This window comes from Cetorhinus maximus, chromosome 6 (genome assembly GCF_964194155.1).
Source record: "Cetorhinus maximus chromosome 6, sCetMax3.hap1.1, whole genome shotgun sequence".
NCBI classification, from domain to species: Eukaryota; Metazoa; Chordata; class Chondrichthyes; order Lamniformes; family Cetorhinidae; genus Cetorhinus; species Cetorhinus maximus.
The window spans coordinates 24,026,394-24,043,463 of NC_135884.1; the positions used below are offsets into that span (position 1 = coordinate 24,026,394).

At 41.4% G+C, this 17,070-nt stretch overlaps 1 protein-coding gene across 2 annotated transcripts in view; it reads right to left on the minus strand.

Moving 5' to 3' along the window:
• vgll4b (vestigial-like family member 4b) overlaps positions 1-14,843 on the minus strand; it is a 107,844-nt gene extending 93,001 nt beyond the window's left edge. The window contains exon 1 of one of the 2 annotated variants that reach the window (XM_078543425.1): positions 14,728-14,843. Coding sequence is in view for 1 of the 2 variants with exons in the window: in XM_078543424.1 (XP_078399550.1) it covers positions 14,356-14,419 (64 nt within the window). In the remaining variant the exon portion in view is untranslated. Of the gene's footprint in view, positions 1-14,355; positions 14,454-14,727 lie in introns of those variants that run through there. The other variant, XM_078543424.1, reaches the window with a different exon arrangement.
• Positions 14,844-17,070: the final 2,227 nt, after the last annotated feature.

Below are 17,070 nucleotides of genomic sequence, written 5' to 3' on the forward strand. Positions count from 1 at the left end.
CCAAAAAATAAAATAAAGCACAAAAATTATGGAAAAAAATGTCTATGCAGCACAATCAAGCGCCTGAAAACATACCTCATCGGGAAAAAAAAACTATTTCCCAGCTATTTCTTTTTATTTTAAACCCTAACGGAGATTTCATCCCGCCCTTAGACGATGTTTGAGCAAAAATGTAAAGCCGATTGGCCCGTCGCCAACCGTAAGGTTGATGGGCCACGAAAAATCACTGACAATTGGGCCATTAATGGGCTTAATTACAAAAGTCAGAAGCACGCCCCCTGAGCAAAATATCGCACGAGTGTACGATGATGTCGGGATGCCTGCCCGACGTCATCTCGCGTGATCTTATGCCAGTTTGGGTCGGGCACATGCCCGACCTTGGGACACAAAATTCTGGCCCTATAAACTTAAGCTCATCCAAAACTCTAATGCTCACATCCCAAACCCACACCAAGCCCCACTCACCCATCACCCCTTGCTCGTCGACCTACATTGGCTCCTGGTCCAGCAATGTCTTGATTTTAAAATTCAGTAAACTCTATTGTTGCAGCACACACTGAACATATGCTCGAAAACAAATGTAGAGGCAAGTAACTCCATTTGAGCTGTTCTTCATTCAAATCACCCGAACGTGATCTCAAAAGTTCTGAGAATTGTCACTTAAAATGCTAGTTTAACATTGCTTCAACAAAAAATTAGCATTTTTGTAATATATTGTTGCAATACTGAATCACATCTTTAGAGGTCCCATTTAGTACTTTCATGCTGGTGTAATGAATTTGAGGTATCAATGCTGCTGAATGTTGACAGGAGTTTTAATTAAACGGTCCTAGTTCGAGCTGTGGACACTCAATTAACAGACAGTATGTGCAGGTACTGTTCTCTTTGCAAACCTCTCCATGGCCTTGCCCATCCCGCCTCTGCAGCCTCCTCCAGCCCTACAATCCTCCAATATCATAGAACCAGTAAAGTTAGATGCGTATAATAATCATTTTAAATATTGATACAAATGTTTTGTCCTCGTTCTATTTGACAAACTTCTAATATTTAATAGAAGTGGAATTGTTTCCTGTAGCAAGTGTTGTGTATTATGTGCAGGGGTTTCAGGGGCACAACATATTACAGGTAAAGAAACAAAACAAGTGACGAGATAGACAGTGGCCACAACATCTCAATATAACCAACCCTTTACCAGCGACTCGGTCCTGGTCTTCATCAGCACAATAAAGTCACCCAGCCTGCTATAAATCCTCAAATTGTAATGGCATTATCTATCCACTGTTAAAAAAAAAAATTCAATGTAGTTTTGGCTTAAGTTAATTATTTCCATTATTGAGGGACAAAATAAAAACTCTGACCAACGGCCATTTTTTATTGGGTGCATTCATTATAACAAAAGACAACAATAACCCGCAATCTAAAAAGGTGTCATTTAGTACTATCTATTTAGCCATTGCTCACTTACCAAATTGCCACTGTGTGTTAAAGAATTAGTATACCGACAGATCACAAACATTCAACTTTACATGAAATTCCCCACAGAGTCATCAAGACAAAAAGACAGAAGTAACATCACAGTTTGCTTGAGATCTTGGGTGATATATTATTTATTTATAATCTAATTTCCACTGGTGTGTAACCAAGTGCACCTTTAGGGATTGAGAGAATAACAGCAGCAGTACAGAATTATAGCAGCTTAAAATTCTATTAAAATGATGCACATTAGTCAACAGAAGCAAATGCAGTAAAATATTTTATAAATAAATCATTTCCAATGTATTTATGTTCAATTTTTACCATATTTAAACATAAATCGATGTGCCAATTATCCTACTCAAATACAAATGTCTAACAGCAACTCAAAAGCTAAAATGCGTATTTATGCTCAATATCTTGGTTTAATCATGCCGATATATTCCAAGCCACAAGAATAGCCATTGACAGATTTACAGCTTATTCATTGCTGCATGACCTTTTAACTATTTCTTGACCTTTTGCCAGTATTGCAGCTCTTCCAACTACCTGCCAGGAAATTACTGCCACAACCTAAACTTTCCAAAAACTGCACATCGAACACTTGACTATAAAACTAACATGGGTTTCCTACCTTATGGAGCTCAGAGTAAGGTGCAGGAAATGGGTGAAACGTAGGTGACCCGATTGATTTAAGTGCAAGAGATTTTTTGTGCCTACTTGTCTGGAATTTTACTGAATAACATTTAGGAGGCAATTCTCCCCGATAAGATAGCAAAGGAGTTTGCATTGTTCATTTTACTTCTTTAAAATCCATGGCTGAAACAAAAATTGCTACATTTGTCACATAGCCAAATGGTGCAAATTCTAACTATATTTCTCAACTCCTACCTACAGCAGATTGCAATATTATTCAACTAAAATAATCCTATTCAACACAGAATGTATTAAAGCCTGATTTTTGGGATAACCCTGAAAATAATTGTTATACCAAGAATATGAAGTATTAGTGATACAAAAGGCAGAACTCCCCCAGCAGGGTATAGGGAGCTTGGGGAAGGGTGAAAAAGTCCCAAAATTGATATTGGGTTGGGATCCTGATGCAATCCCACCCTCTTCCAGCTTTTCCTGGGCCATGAGTGAAACTCTTTCGAGTTATCAACAGTCACAGATTGCAACTCTTTCGAGTACAATCACAGTTCTTGGTTTTCCGGGAGTGGGACATGAACCCACAACCCTCTTGATTTAAAGGCGAGGGTGCTATGAACTGAGCCACAGCTGACACCTCCGAGGGCCAGGAGTGAAGGTGAGTTGGATCTCTCTGGTAAGTAATTAAGAATTGGTTGAGATAATTAAGAAGCCAATCATGACCTGTTTTAAATAAAAACAGAAAATGCTAGGAAAACTCAGCAGGTCTGACAGCATCTGTGGAGAGAGAAAGAGAGTTAATATTTCGAGTCCGTATGACTAGTCATGCAGACTCGAAACGTTAACTCTGTTTCTCGCTTCACAGATGCTGTCAGACCTGCTGAGTTTTTCCAGCATTTTCGGTTTTTATTTCAGATTTCCAGTATCCGCAGTATTTTGCTGTTATGACCTGTTTTAATCCTGCATCCTATAGTTCCCAGCCAGGGAGCCTGTTTCCCGAACTGTTAGAAACTCACGGGGGTCATTAAGGCAAGGAGGGCAGCAGGAATAGCTTCTTCAGTAAAACGGACAAGCTGGGAATACTTTGGTCAATTACACTCTAACCATGGCCATTGAGAGACTGCTGTTCAAAGCACTTATCTCAGAGTGCTTTCACTGCTCGACAGTTGCCAACTTCTTGGAATGCACTTTACCCACCTTCAGCTGCACTTCCCTAATACCAGCCTTCACCACAGAATGGGAGCAGCTTACGCAGCTCCACCAACCACCTCTGCTGAGGGGCAAGAGCAGAGGCCATACCACAGCCAACTGCTCCAATAGCACCAGCTGCCTTCTCCTCAGACAGATACCCCACCAAAGGGAAGAGGGACTGGACACCAAGATCCAGCTGGAAGGAGGCGAGACCCACCACTCAAGTTTACAGGCAGAACGATCAGCTCTCTCGACGTGCCATGAGTAACAGTGCACTTTCTTAAGAGTGGTGGAGAATTAAATCTGTACTTAAGTGAAATAGGGCTGTTTCCCCACTGCACTGTAGTCACGAGGTAAAATTTGAAATCCTTATTTGCTAACAACAATCGACATAAAAAAGGTAACAAAAAAGTAACGATTTAAGCATTCCGAGTTTACTCACTATGCAGCTACTTCCTATAGGCCAGGAAGATTAAAAGCTGGCCCAAGTTAGCAGATCTAAGCTGGAGAGTTGATATGGCATTACAATTGATTCCAGCACTGCTGGAACAGTCACTATCCAGGAATCCTTGCTTGAAGTGTGCAAGCATGGACATCAGGTGGGGATACAATTGAAATTGACAGTGATGCCCCCCTGGATGAATAGCACCAACATTCACAGACAAAAAAAATGCACAAAAATCTGGACAAAATACTAACAGGTAACTGGTGGCAGAGGAGTCATAACCAAGTAGAAGTCAATGTCTTTAGGGCATAAGAAACAAGAGAGAAAGTCAGAGGAAGGGAGAAAATTAAAGAGATAAATTAAAAAGTAGGTCTACTGGTCTTTTTAAAAGAGTTTCTTGAGGGTAGCTCACCAACTTAGTGCTTTGCAGATACTGTACAGTGATGAAAGAGAGTTAGCTCAGAACCACAAATTACCACGGCTCAGCAAATAGCAGCATGGGAGACCAGCCAGGAGAGCATTGGGAACCCATAGAAAACACATAACATGGTGTGTAAAGACTCCTCTCTGTGAATCCACTGAAAGCTTTGCAGAAAATCACAAAAAGTTATTTAGAGACCAGGTATTAAAAAGAGGGCTAACTCACAATGACAACTACTGTAAAATCTCTGTCATCCAAGTCAAATTTATGTCAATGAAAAATGGACAGAGACTCTGCATGTATATGTGGCAAAGTCCTGAATCATCTAATGTTATCCAAATGCACTCATTTCTATTACGGTGGAGAACATATGCAATATGATTGAGTCAAAAGGTTTGGGATGGAAACTGTATGCCTCATCACTACCAGTGATGATCACATTTTTCCCTTAAGTATTGATGAGTCAAACTCCTATGACAATTTTCTCCAAGAATTAGTCAGAGGACACAATGCAACGATACCTTCAAAAAAGGTGTTTGACACAATACATACTGTCTTATGGATGTACATTTATACTCCTGCACTTAACCAGCATAGTAGCTAATGCCTGATATCAAGTTGTGATATAGACAACTAAATGAAAAAAACGTTTTAACAACGACAGAAAATGAAACAATCCCAGAAAGTATTTCATACGCTGTTAAATTACAAGCAGTGGAAAAACTAAGACTCTACTTCTTCAGGGTTTTGCTAAATAAGCCTTTAAGTTAGAATGGTTTTATTGATTTGTCTGTGAAATTAGAAATTGAAGAATTATTATAAAGGAGCTTCTAAAGGGCCTGGCAAATAAAGGACTGGTAAATACATGAAAACCTTTGATTCTAAATGTTAACTAATATTCTTCACTGAGTGGATCAAATAGCTTACTTGTGTGATTGCTTTGCATCCAGTTTCTAGCCGCCTGTCATTTTAAATCTCTGCCCCACTTAGACTCTGGCCTTCCACATTGTTCCATTGAGCTTCATTGGAAGCTTGGAGGAACAGCGCCTTATCATTCAATTGGACATTTTACAGCCTCCCAAATTCAACACCGAGTTCAACAATTGCTGATCATAGCCATCACTCCCATATTCTCAGACAGCAGCTGTTGGTCCGATTCTGCTATCACACCTCCTCCTGAGACATGTTTGTTTCTTTACTTGGCCACTTCCAACACCCTTTGCTTCTCACCATTATCCCTTTGGTCAATGAACCATTCCTGCTTTCCAACCTATCACAGTTGCTCCCCTTTGCTCTTACCGCACCCGCCAAAGATGTAATATAGACAACAAAATGAAAAAAAAAGTTTTAACAACTACAGAAAATGAAACAATCCCAGAAAGTACTTGCTTTAAATTTGTCGTATCTATATTTTATTTCCAGTTCCGGAAAAAAGGTCATCGCCCCCTCGAGACATTAATTTCTCTTTCCACAGATGCTCCCTGGCCCCGAGTTATTTCCAGCACTTTTTATTTTTATTTCAAAGGGCTTATTTCATCTCTTTAAGGTTCATAAACAGCAACAGAGCACCATAGCTTTTTCAATTAAGTATTAGTCACTTCAGTGTAATGTGACGTGCCAGAGGTACAAACATACCCTCAAAGCAAATACGTCCTACTTTGCTACACAAGATACAAAATTGACTTTTTCTTTGGAAGTTAGGTAATAAAACATAATTCTACACTTTTTTTTTAAAAAGTGCCTGATGACACATTAGCCAATCTGTATTATCATAGATATTGTCTAATCTCAGTCTACATCAGCTAACAGAGACAGAGATAGTAGTTGAACAAAGCTCATCTGTTTCTTTTGAAACATTTTGTGAAAGACCACGTATGCACACTTCACACCAAGTGTTCATTTCCCAACCTAAAGTGCCAACATTTACTGGATTTTACAAATTCACAGGCTTCGGAAATGAAGCAAAAACAAAAATAGCTGAAAAAACTCAGCAGGTCTGACAGCATCTGCGGAGATGAACACAGTTGACGTTTTGAGTCCGTATGACTCTTCATCAGAACTAAGGAAAAATAGAAATGAGGTGAAATATAAGCTGGTTGAGGGTGGTGGGACAGGTAGAGCTGGATAGAGGGCCAATGATAGGTGAAGGCAAAGAAGAGATTGCCAAAGATATCAGACAAAAGGACAAAGGGGTGTTGACGGTGGTGATATTAGCCAAGTAATGTGCTAATGTGGAAATAAATTTAAAAATAATAGAAATAGGTGGGAAAAGAAAAATAATTTTTTTTTAAAATATATTTTTCTTTTCCCACCTATTTCTATTATTTTTAAATTTATTTCCATCTATTGTTTTATCTCCGCCTTTTAGCCTATTTTGATCCCTTCCCCCCACCCCACCTAGGGCTATCTGTCACTTGCTCGTCCTGCTTTCTACCCTTAATGTCACCAACAGCACATTCCTTAGATAATATCACCACCATCAACACCCCTTTGACTTATGTCAATGACATCTTTGGCAATCTCTTCTTTGCCTCCACCTATCACTGGCCCTCTATCCAGCTCTATCTGTCCCACCACCCTCAACCAGCTTATATTTCACCTCAGTTCTATTTTTCCTTAGTTCTGATGAAGAGTCATACGGACTCAAAACGTTAACTGTGTTCCTCTCTGCAGATGCAGTCAGACCTACTGAGTTTTTCCAGCTATTTATGTTTTTGTTTCAAATTTCCAGCGTCCGCAGTATTTTGCTTTTATCTCAGAAATGAAACTCTTGTCATATTAGAAAGGCTAAATATCTCCACTTTCATTTAAAACAATGATCTTACTGAATAAGGCAACATAAATAATAATAATAATAATAATAATAATAAATAAAAAACAGAAGATTCTGGAAAAACTCAGCAGGCCTAGCAGCATCTGTGGTGAGAGAGACAGAGTTAACATTTTTTGAGTCCATAGATTGAGCACACAATTTTTGGTGAGCAGGCAATTGGATCAAGAATTATACATTTGCCTTTTAAAAAAGACTGTAGCCTAAATAAATCTGGACAATTTTCCCAGCAATTTACCAGTGGTAATGAGTGACTGACCAATGACATAATCAAAAGATTTTGCACTCCAAAAAAGGTCACACTCAAGAGCCTTCCATGACTTAATTGTTGTAGCATCAGCTGGAGGAAGTGTAGTATTATTAAAACAAAACAAGTCCCTGATGTTATCATACAACATTTCCATCCAGGAATACTTTTCCCAAAACAAAAACAAACCAAAACAAAACGTAGACACATATATACATCACAGAACAATGCAAAACAAAACTTTAATAGAAATGGGATTAAATCACTTTGCTGGCCTGACATTAATATTGAGAGCCTCAAATACCCTAATGTAAGGCCAGAGGAGTCCGGTAGCAAGTGAAAAGCCCAGCAAGGCCAGGAACGTGAAGGCCCTATTGATCTTAAAGGCTACAGTACACACGACTGATCAACAACTCTAAAAGATAAATTTTACTTTGCCAAATTTCAGTAGCTAAAAAGGGGAGATGGCAAAGAAATCACGTCACTAGATTAGTAATCCAGAGGCCCAGGTTTATGCTCAATTCCAACCACAGCAGCTCGTGGAATTCTGGAATATAAAGCTGGCCTCAGTAAAGGTCACCATGACAGTTATCAATTGTTGTAAAAGCCCATCTGGTTCACTAATGTGCTTTAGGGACAGAAATCTGCCATCCTTATCTGGTCCTACATGTGCATCCAGGCCAATAGCAATATGGTTGACAGTCAACTGCCCTTTGAGATGGCCTAGCAAACCACTCAGTTCAAGGGCAATTAGGGATGGGCAACAAATGCTGGCCCTGCCAGTGTTGCCCACAGGCAATGAAAAAATAAAAGGAAAAAAGCTAAAGGACACCTGAGAAGCTGCCTCCACAAGTAAAGGTGAGAGAGGCATTAAACCACGAATGATAATTGTTTCTTAATAGCTTCCCAATATTAGCGGATAAAAAGGAGTTTAAAAAGATTACACTGGGATTGTTAACTTGAAATATAATTGGTGTTAAGTTTTACCTCTCTCAAACTGCTCTGTTGCCAGTTTATTGACTCCAAACATCAATGTCCTTTCTGAATACAAAATCTGCAAAGCCTTTGCAGCACAGACCCTGGCGTCTTCAATTTTTCCATCTGCCATTAGATGAACTGTGTCCCTTTTGGGCTCCCTAAATGCAATGAGCCCATATCCATGCATCATGGTATACAATACTATAACGATGCAGCATACTGACTCACAGAACTGTCTCAGCATGAATTCTTAGGCTCACCAAATCTAATTTTTAAATGTTGCTCCTGTTTTTTTTGCCTCCGCTCTCCTGCAACGGAAATGCCTGGCCTCCGTATTTTGAATAGGCTTCCCAGGAGAGTAAAGGCAAGTGATGATGTAAATGTGAGAGAGCACCACATGGGGATCGTCTTCTAGCACTCTTTCAGGGTCTGATGTACAAGGTAAAAGCAATATTTGCTGATCTCAGTGCAGGCAGTGGAACAACCAGCATAGTGTGCCCAAGCAAAGACACAGTTGCAACGCCTCCTTCTCCTGAAGTCAAATAATTCATTGACACTACATGTTTAGGCAAAATTAGACCAATGTATTTGGATTTCTTAACCTCTATATGCTCCTCATAAAAGTGTATTAAATGGCAGTGGTAAATAAAAACTCTGACACTTATAAATTAATGAGAGCCTGAACACAGATATATGAAGAGCAGAGCTATATTATGGCTATTTACACCACCTGCATGTAACAGGACTGTTCTTTCTTTGATTAGCTTAGTGTTGGTCTGCCGTATTGTACTATAGAGTTCAATTGGTTTCAAACGATGTAAATGCCACAAAATATAGGTCTATAAATGGAATGTTGGGTTAAAACAGGGGGTTTTACTAAAGTAAATGTGGAAAGCCAATCTTAACAATTACTTTCAATTAAACATCTGGCTTCACACTACTCAGCGGAGCCCAGCACAGCTGGGAAAACCTTAAGCTGCTTTTACCTTGTACAAGGCCTGTTCCTGCAGCCACTAAAAATGGGTCTTCTCACTAGTCAGTCCGAGTGCGTCCTGCTAGCTTTTACACACAAGAGAAACTGCAGGATTGATTCCACTTTTGAGGCCATGAGGAAATGACAAATAAATTGGGCCGGGGTTCCAGGCTCTAGTTGTTATGCAGCAATGCCTGCTGGAAGCATGCATGCACACAGGACAGACAGGATCAGATGTAATTCCCATGGCCCCGGAGTTGAAAGTACTCAATCCACTCACTGTCAAAAAATAAGCTCATACACAAAGAATGGGCACCTGTGCCAAGGTGATGTGAGGAGAGGGCAGAATTAAACTGAACAAAAATATACAGGGATCACAGCAGTTCACAGATGATTAAGTTGGACCTGTAAATTTGAGTGGCTATACTTGCAATACATAAGGAAATATTGAGCTTTTACTGTGAATCCTGTAGGTTTCCCTGGAAATCCAGATTTACACTGATTCCTATCAGCTGGAATACTTGTGCTTCAGGATCCTGCAATGCACATGCCCCACTGAAACCAATATAAAAGCAATTTACAGTCCACTTTAAACAGGTTTGGAAAGTACTTATTTGTTTCCCTTACATCCCTGGTCCCAAACTTTTCCATAATGAAGAATCCGCTACAAAAATTGACACAAAGCCAAGAACCTCTGACAGTGCCAGAGTTACCTTCGCAATATTTTATTACTATATGACAGAACAAATGACATGCAGATAAATCAACAAATACAGAAAAGCTCAAAGATCTCATCATCTTAGGACACTTCAGTTTGTCCTGGGTTACCAAACCACATTCTTACCATTACGCTAAACACTACACAAATGGCACAGCTCTTCTCCTCCAACCCTGCAAAAACCATACTGCACGTTTACCCCTTCTCTGTCCAGCCCCACTCTCTCCCCACTCACCCTCAATTAATGTCAGCATTTACCTTCCTCCTTCCTTTAAAAAAGTGCTAATCCCAGTTTCTGCTCTTTATTGAGCCCTAGCCCTTGTGCAGCCTAATAAATCAAGGTGGGAGCAAAGAATCAACGCAAGGTCTCTCTCTCCTTGATGTTGCTCCTAGCATAGAAGCAGTGATTTCAGCCACTGTTTATTGTACAAGGAAACTCCTGTTCTTGTGAGTATTTCCACCTACAATATATATTTGACCAGGATCGCTGTTGCTCACACTTTTGAAGCAAGAGGAACCCCAGTCTGCTCTGGTACCATCTATACTTAAGGGAGCAGGAGAGAGAGGAACGGTTTGGGTCGGAGTGCAGTTGAAGGAGGGGATGAAGAGTGAAAAAAATTAGGGCAGCAATGCTAGAGTCGGAGTTTAAGGCATGTTTAAATAGCAAATACTGGCACAGCCTCCAAAACATTTACAGTTGGCATGCATGCAACAGCCCTTTGACTATGTGTCAGTTGGCAGTTGAGTTAAACTGAATCATAGAGTCATAGAGGTCTACAGCACAGAAAAAGGCCCTTCGGCCCATTGAGACTGCGCCAGTCAAACAAGTGCCTAACTATTCTAATCCCATTTTCCAGCACTAGGCCCATAGCCTTGTATGCCATGGCATCGCAAGTGCACATGCAAATACTTATTAAATGTTATGAGAGTTTCTGCCTCTATCATCCTTTCAGGCAGAGAGTTCCAGATTCCCACCACTCTCTGGGTGAAAAATTCTTCCTCACATCCCCTCTAAACCTCCTGCCCCTTACCTTAAATCTACACTCCCTGGTTATTGATCCCTCCACCAAGGGGAAAAGTTCCTTCCTGTCTACCCTATCTACGCCCCTCATAATTTTATACACCTCATTCATGTCCCCCCTCAATCTTCTCTGCTCCAGGGAAAATAACCCCAGTTTATCCAATCTCTCCTCATAACTAAAACTCTGCAGCCCAGGCAACATCCTGGTAAATCTCCTCTTCAATCACATCCTTCCTATAATGTGGATTCCAGAACTGCATGCAATACTCCAGCTGTGGCCTAACCATCATTTTATACAGTTCCAGCATAACCTCCCTGCTCTTATATTTTATGCCTCGGCTAATAAAGGCAAGTATCCCATATGCCTTCTTAACCACCTTATCTATCCATCCCACTACCTTAAGGGACTGGTGGACATGCACACCAAGGTCCCTCTGATCCTCGGTGCTTCCCAGGGTCCTATCATTCATCATGTATTCCTGTACCTTGTTTGCCCTGCCCAAGTGCATCACCACATACTTACCTGGATTAAATTCCATTTACCACTGATCAGCCCATCTGACCAGCCTGTCTATATCCTCCTGTAATCTAAGGCTATCCTCCTCACTATTTACCACCCCACCAATTTTTGTGTCATCCACGAACTTACTGATCAACCCTTCCACATTCAAGTCTAAATCGTATATATATACCACAAACAGCAAGGGGCCCAACATTGATCCCCGTGGAACCCCACTGGACACAGGCACCCAGTCACAAAAACACCCCGGACCATCACCCTCTGCTTCCTGCCACTCAGCCAATTCTGGATCCAATTTGCCAAATTGCCTTGGATCCCATCCCTTTGTTATCAGTCTCCCATCCCTCGCCTTTGAATCAGAGGGTTGTGGGTTCATGTCCCACTCCTGGAAACCAAAAACTGTGATTGTACTTGAAAGAGTTGCAATCTGTGACTGTTGATAACTCGAAAGAGTATCAGTCTCCCATATGGGACCTTATCAAAAGCCTTGCTGAAGTCCAAGTAGACTACATCAAATGTATTGCCCTCATCTACACACCTGGTCACCTCTTCAAAAAGTTCAATCAAATTGGTCAGACATTTAACAAAACTATGCTGACTGTCCTTGATGAATCCCTGCCTCTCCAAGTGTATATTAATTCTGTTCCACAGAATTGCTTCCACCACTGAGGTTGGACTGTCAACTGACATAATTCATACTTACAAATGAAGTGACTTCTAAATTTCACACTTGTTTGCCAGGCTGGGTCACAACCTTGCAATGGAGTGCTTGAAATTAGAAATCACCGGTGAAAAGAAACTCTTACCATCTACCTTTACTGACTTGGCCCTCAAGTTGATCACAAATTAAGTGGCCTTTATCAATGTATCTTAAATGTTATTATCTGTGCATCAAAACAAATACCAGCTTGAAAACATTGATCAGAAGTTGAAAATTGCTTGCTTCTGGAAGCAAGACTTGGCACTTCAATATGACTAATCTGTCAGGTCATTGACATGAGCTGCAATGGAGGTGAGTGGAGTGATTTCAGAAATATATCTCTATCTGGCCGAAAATAGGTTTTAAGCCTCAGGTGATTAATTTTGATTTTAAGAGACTGCTACTGAGAGTTGTAGCCACTCCAAGACCACCCCAATGAGGGAAATTGGAGGAAGGGGGCTTCCCGTGATGAGCTGCCTGGATAATGAAATAAAAACAAGAATGCTGGAAAAACTAGGAGGTCTGGCAGCATCCAGCATCTGTGGAGAGTGAAACAGAGTTAACTTTCCCAGTCCGACATGACTCACTTCCGAAGTGTCATATTGGACTCGAAACGTTAACTCTTGTTGCTCTCTCCACGGATGCTGCCAGACCTGAGTTTTCCGGCACTTGGTGTTTATTTCAGACTTCTAGCATTTTGCTTTTATGATTGGACAACGACGTCGTTTGATAAAAATATCATTTGAAAAGTGTTGCATTAATTCTTCGAGATAACCTTGTAGAGATAATTGACTTTGGGGCAATTTTTGGAAACGCCTGAATGCTGCCGAAGACACTGCCTGCTGTACAGGAGAACAGGGGAAATGAGTGAAGAGAGGAATCGAATTTCAGGGTTAAGTAATTCCCCTTCCTCCCGAGAAATTATGAATCGACTCCGTGCGCCTGCACGTAAATGTCAGTAAAACAATTGGAGTCAATTTCCCGGTCGTGTAATTTCGCCGACCTGACGCAGGCGCCGGGGTCTTTAAACATGTTTGGAAGCACACGGATAAGCAAAAAAAGAAATGTCGGGCACGCTGCGGAGATTTACAGTGAAAACAGCTGAGACTACAACAAAAGTGCTGTTTACTGAGGGCGAGAACTGTCACACCGACAGTCAATGGGAACCGCGTGCATGTGTCAAGCCTACAGATATCCCGATATGTTTACAACAGCGGGTCAGTGAGTGAGTTGGGGGTGGGGGGGGGCGGGGGGGTCTGAAGTCCTGGTGTAGCCAGGGTGATGAGCTGCAGAACGCCCTTCCCGGAAACTGAGACGCGTTGAGAACCATTTGAGACGGAGAGGTGATTGGACACAAATGACATCATTTCATTATTATCCCCTTACAGGTCACACACACACGCACACACACAGCTCCTTGGGAAGTCACTGCTGTACAACGAACAGAGGGGATGCGATTCTACGCTAGTGTCCTTTCCGTCTCCTCTGGGAACTAGGACAATGAAAACAAGCGTCTGTCTGAAAAAAAAACCCTTAGACATTTCGGTTTAAGCAAGTTCATTCCCCTCCCCCTGCACCCCAAACAAAAGCTGCTGGAGCTCATTTGTTTGCCAGCTCTCCAACCGGCACCCAGTTCCCAGGGTGGCGGTGCCTCCTTTGTCAAATTTAAAAGAGAAACTGAACGAAAACGTTGTGGGAATAAAATAGTTCAGACACAAGCGAAGCTGATCAAGTTCCCTCCGTAAAAAAAAAAACTCAACATAGAACTGGTCACAAACAGTGGAAGGTGAACACCCAACAGAACGTGTCTACTGGAAGGATACACGTTATTCAGAAAACACAACAGACACAAGTAGTAAACAAACCCGGAATCGCTGCAGCATAAACATCTCTGAATCACTGCATTACAACTTTGGGGGAGGGGAGAAGGGAAGAACTTAACACACGGCAAAGCAATTTCGTATTTTAACTCTAGAGTCCCAAGCTTTCAATTAATATCCATTAAGCAAGCACTTAAAAAAAAACCCAAAAGAAATTCTCTACCAAAGGACCATCAGTTTTTCCTATTCACTATCAGAGACATTTAGCCCGGAGGCACTCTTGTGAAAGCTTTCTCTGGTTCCCCTTAAACCGGGACACTTGTTATTAACCCTTGATGAGAAACTGCAATGCTCTCATTACCATACTTACGTTTTTCGTCATTAGCGTGCACTAAAGATGCTGCTCGGGACAAGACTTCCAGTGGAGTCTCCATTCTTTAAATATATGTGCATATATATCTCTGCAGCCTGAAAGAATGAACGCAAAACAGAACACACTGCCTGTACCACATCATATGAAGAAACTTGGGCTTCATTCTTTTTTTTTTGAACAAGAACGCGACATCACCCAAACACATAGTAACCACAATCTCGAATGTAACAAATTAAAGGAGGCAGCCTTTAAATCCAAAATAAACATAGCCCCGTTTTATTACCAATTACAGATGTGCACGTGAATTTTTGAATACAAACGTGATTTTTAGTGGTGGTCGCTGAAGTGACTGCTCGCAGTGTCATTTACCTGTGTGTTTAATGGCAGCGCCTCTTTGGCTTGTGAAGTTGATACACTAACGCGGAAGAATGTGAAGAATGATGGAATTCTCTCATGGCAGGTGGTGAAAGTGACACAACATCATTGGCTCAGAGCAACACCAAACTCGGAATAAATTATGCTAATCTCCACCAGGCGTCATATCCTCAGGTAGAGCCACTAGGATGATGCGGAAGTGACTGTAAACCTAACCTTCACCTCGGAATACTGGGCGTTTCTCGGGATGCTAGCTTTTCCGGGGGGAGGGGAGCGCATAGTACTAACCCCGCAGCTTTCCTTTCGAGATGTCTCCTTGGCTCCCTTCAGTACTTTTGCAGTACGTTTAAAGAAGCTGCATGGAAATTGTTGCATTGAGCTAAATTTATATGTTTTTTAAAAATCATCCCTCCTGGAGCGGGAACAGGGCACGGTTTCTGGCCAATGCGTTGAGTGAAGGCAGCAGTATCTTTCAGTGTCTTATTTCCTTACCCAAGTACCGTTTCACTCATATGGTATTCGGTTTAGAGTATAATTTCCCAAAAGCGCCTTGCAAGCCAAAAACGTCTTGAGGTCAGATACAGATGGCTGATTTATAAAAAAAATAAACGTCTTCAAAAGGTGCATAATTTCTTTTTTTGAGTTCTGCATAACGTCCAGTATCATTGCTTTGCTTGGGATCGGCGGGGATGGGGTCGTCCATTTTAAAAGGAGGCATAAAACGAACGACCTTTCAAGCCACATAAGCATCCTGACTTGGATATCGTGGTTCCTTCACTATCACTGTCAAAATCCTGGAGCACCCTCCCTGGCAGCACTGTGGGTGTTTTTACGCGAGACTTTTCTTTGTTCTTTCATGAGATGTGGGAGTCACCGGCAAGGCCAGCATTTGTTGTCCATCCCTAATTGCCCTTGAACTGAGTGGCTCGCTAGGCCATTTCACAGGGCAGTCAAGGGTCAACCACATTGCTGTGAGTCTAGAGTAAGGTAGGTCAGGCCAGGTAAGGATGGCACATATCTTTCCTTGAAGGACATTAGTGAACCAGACAGAGAGTAGTTATCAATTCCAGAATTATTAATTAATTGAAGTTACATCCCATCAGTTGCCATTGTGGGATTTGAACCCATGTCCCCAGAGCATTAGCTTAGATTAATAGTCCAGTGACATCACCACTATACCACCATCTCAAGAAGATGTTGCACCAACACCTTCTTAATGATAATTAGGGATGGGAAATAAATGCTGGCCTTGCTAGCCACACTCACATACCAGGAACAGATAAAAAAATCCCAAAATACTTAATAGTCAATGACATGGTCACCACTGTAATGTAGGGAACACACAGCAGCCAAATGTGCATACAACGCCAATATAACCAACGAATATTCTGTTTTAGTAATTGAGGGATAAGTGTTGGCCTTTGTAAATGTATCCCAAATGTTATTATCCTTATATCAAAACAAATAGCAGCTTGAAAACATTAAGGTAAGACTCACTTTAACAGTGAGCCGAAGTACATATCTGCCAACCTGGGCCTGCTGTAAGTGTTAAGAAAAACAACACAAGAGAAAACCTACTTGACCTCATCCTCACCAACCTGACCATTGCAGATGCATCTATTCATTTGAGCAGGAGTGACCACCGCACAGACCTTATGGAGACAAAGTCCCGTCTTCACACTGAGGACAACCTCCATTGTGTTCTGTGGCACTAAAACTGTGCTAAATAGGATAGATTCAGAACGGATCCAACAACTCAATCTTATTTTTTATATTCATTCATAGCATATGGGTGTCGCTGGCAAGGCCAACGTTTATTGCTCCTCCCTAATTGCCTGGGCATCTATGAGGTGCTGTGGTGCATCAGTAGCAGCAGAATAGTATTCCATCACAATCTGCAACCTTATCCACAGCACAGCCCTCACACTACCATTACCCTTAAGCCCAAGAATGAAGAGGAGGCTAGGAGAGCATGTGCCACCCTACCTAAAAGGTAAGTGCCAGCTTAGTGAAGCTAGAACACAGGACTACATGCATGTTAAACAGCAGAAGCAGTAAACTATAGAAGAGTTAATTGATCCAACCAATGAATCAGATCAAGGCTTTGTAGTCCTGCCACATCCAGTCATGAATTAAACAACAGGAGGAGGAGGCTCCATGAACATTCCCATCTTCAATGGCGGCAGAGTCCAGCATGTCAGTTCAAAAGACAAGGCTGAAGCATTTGTAACCATTTTCAGCTCAAAGTGTCAAGTGGATGGTCCATCTTGGATTCCTCTTGAGGTCCCCACCATCACATATGCTAATCTTCAGCCAAATCAATTCAATCAATGGACT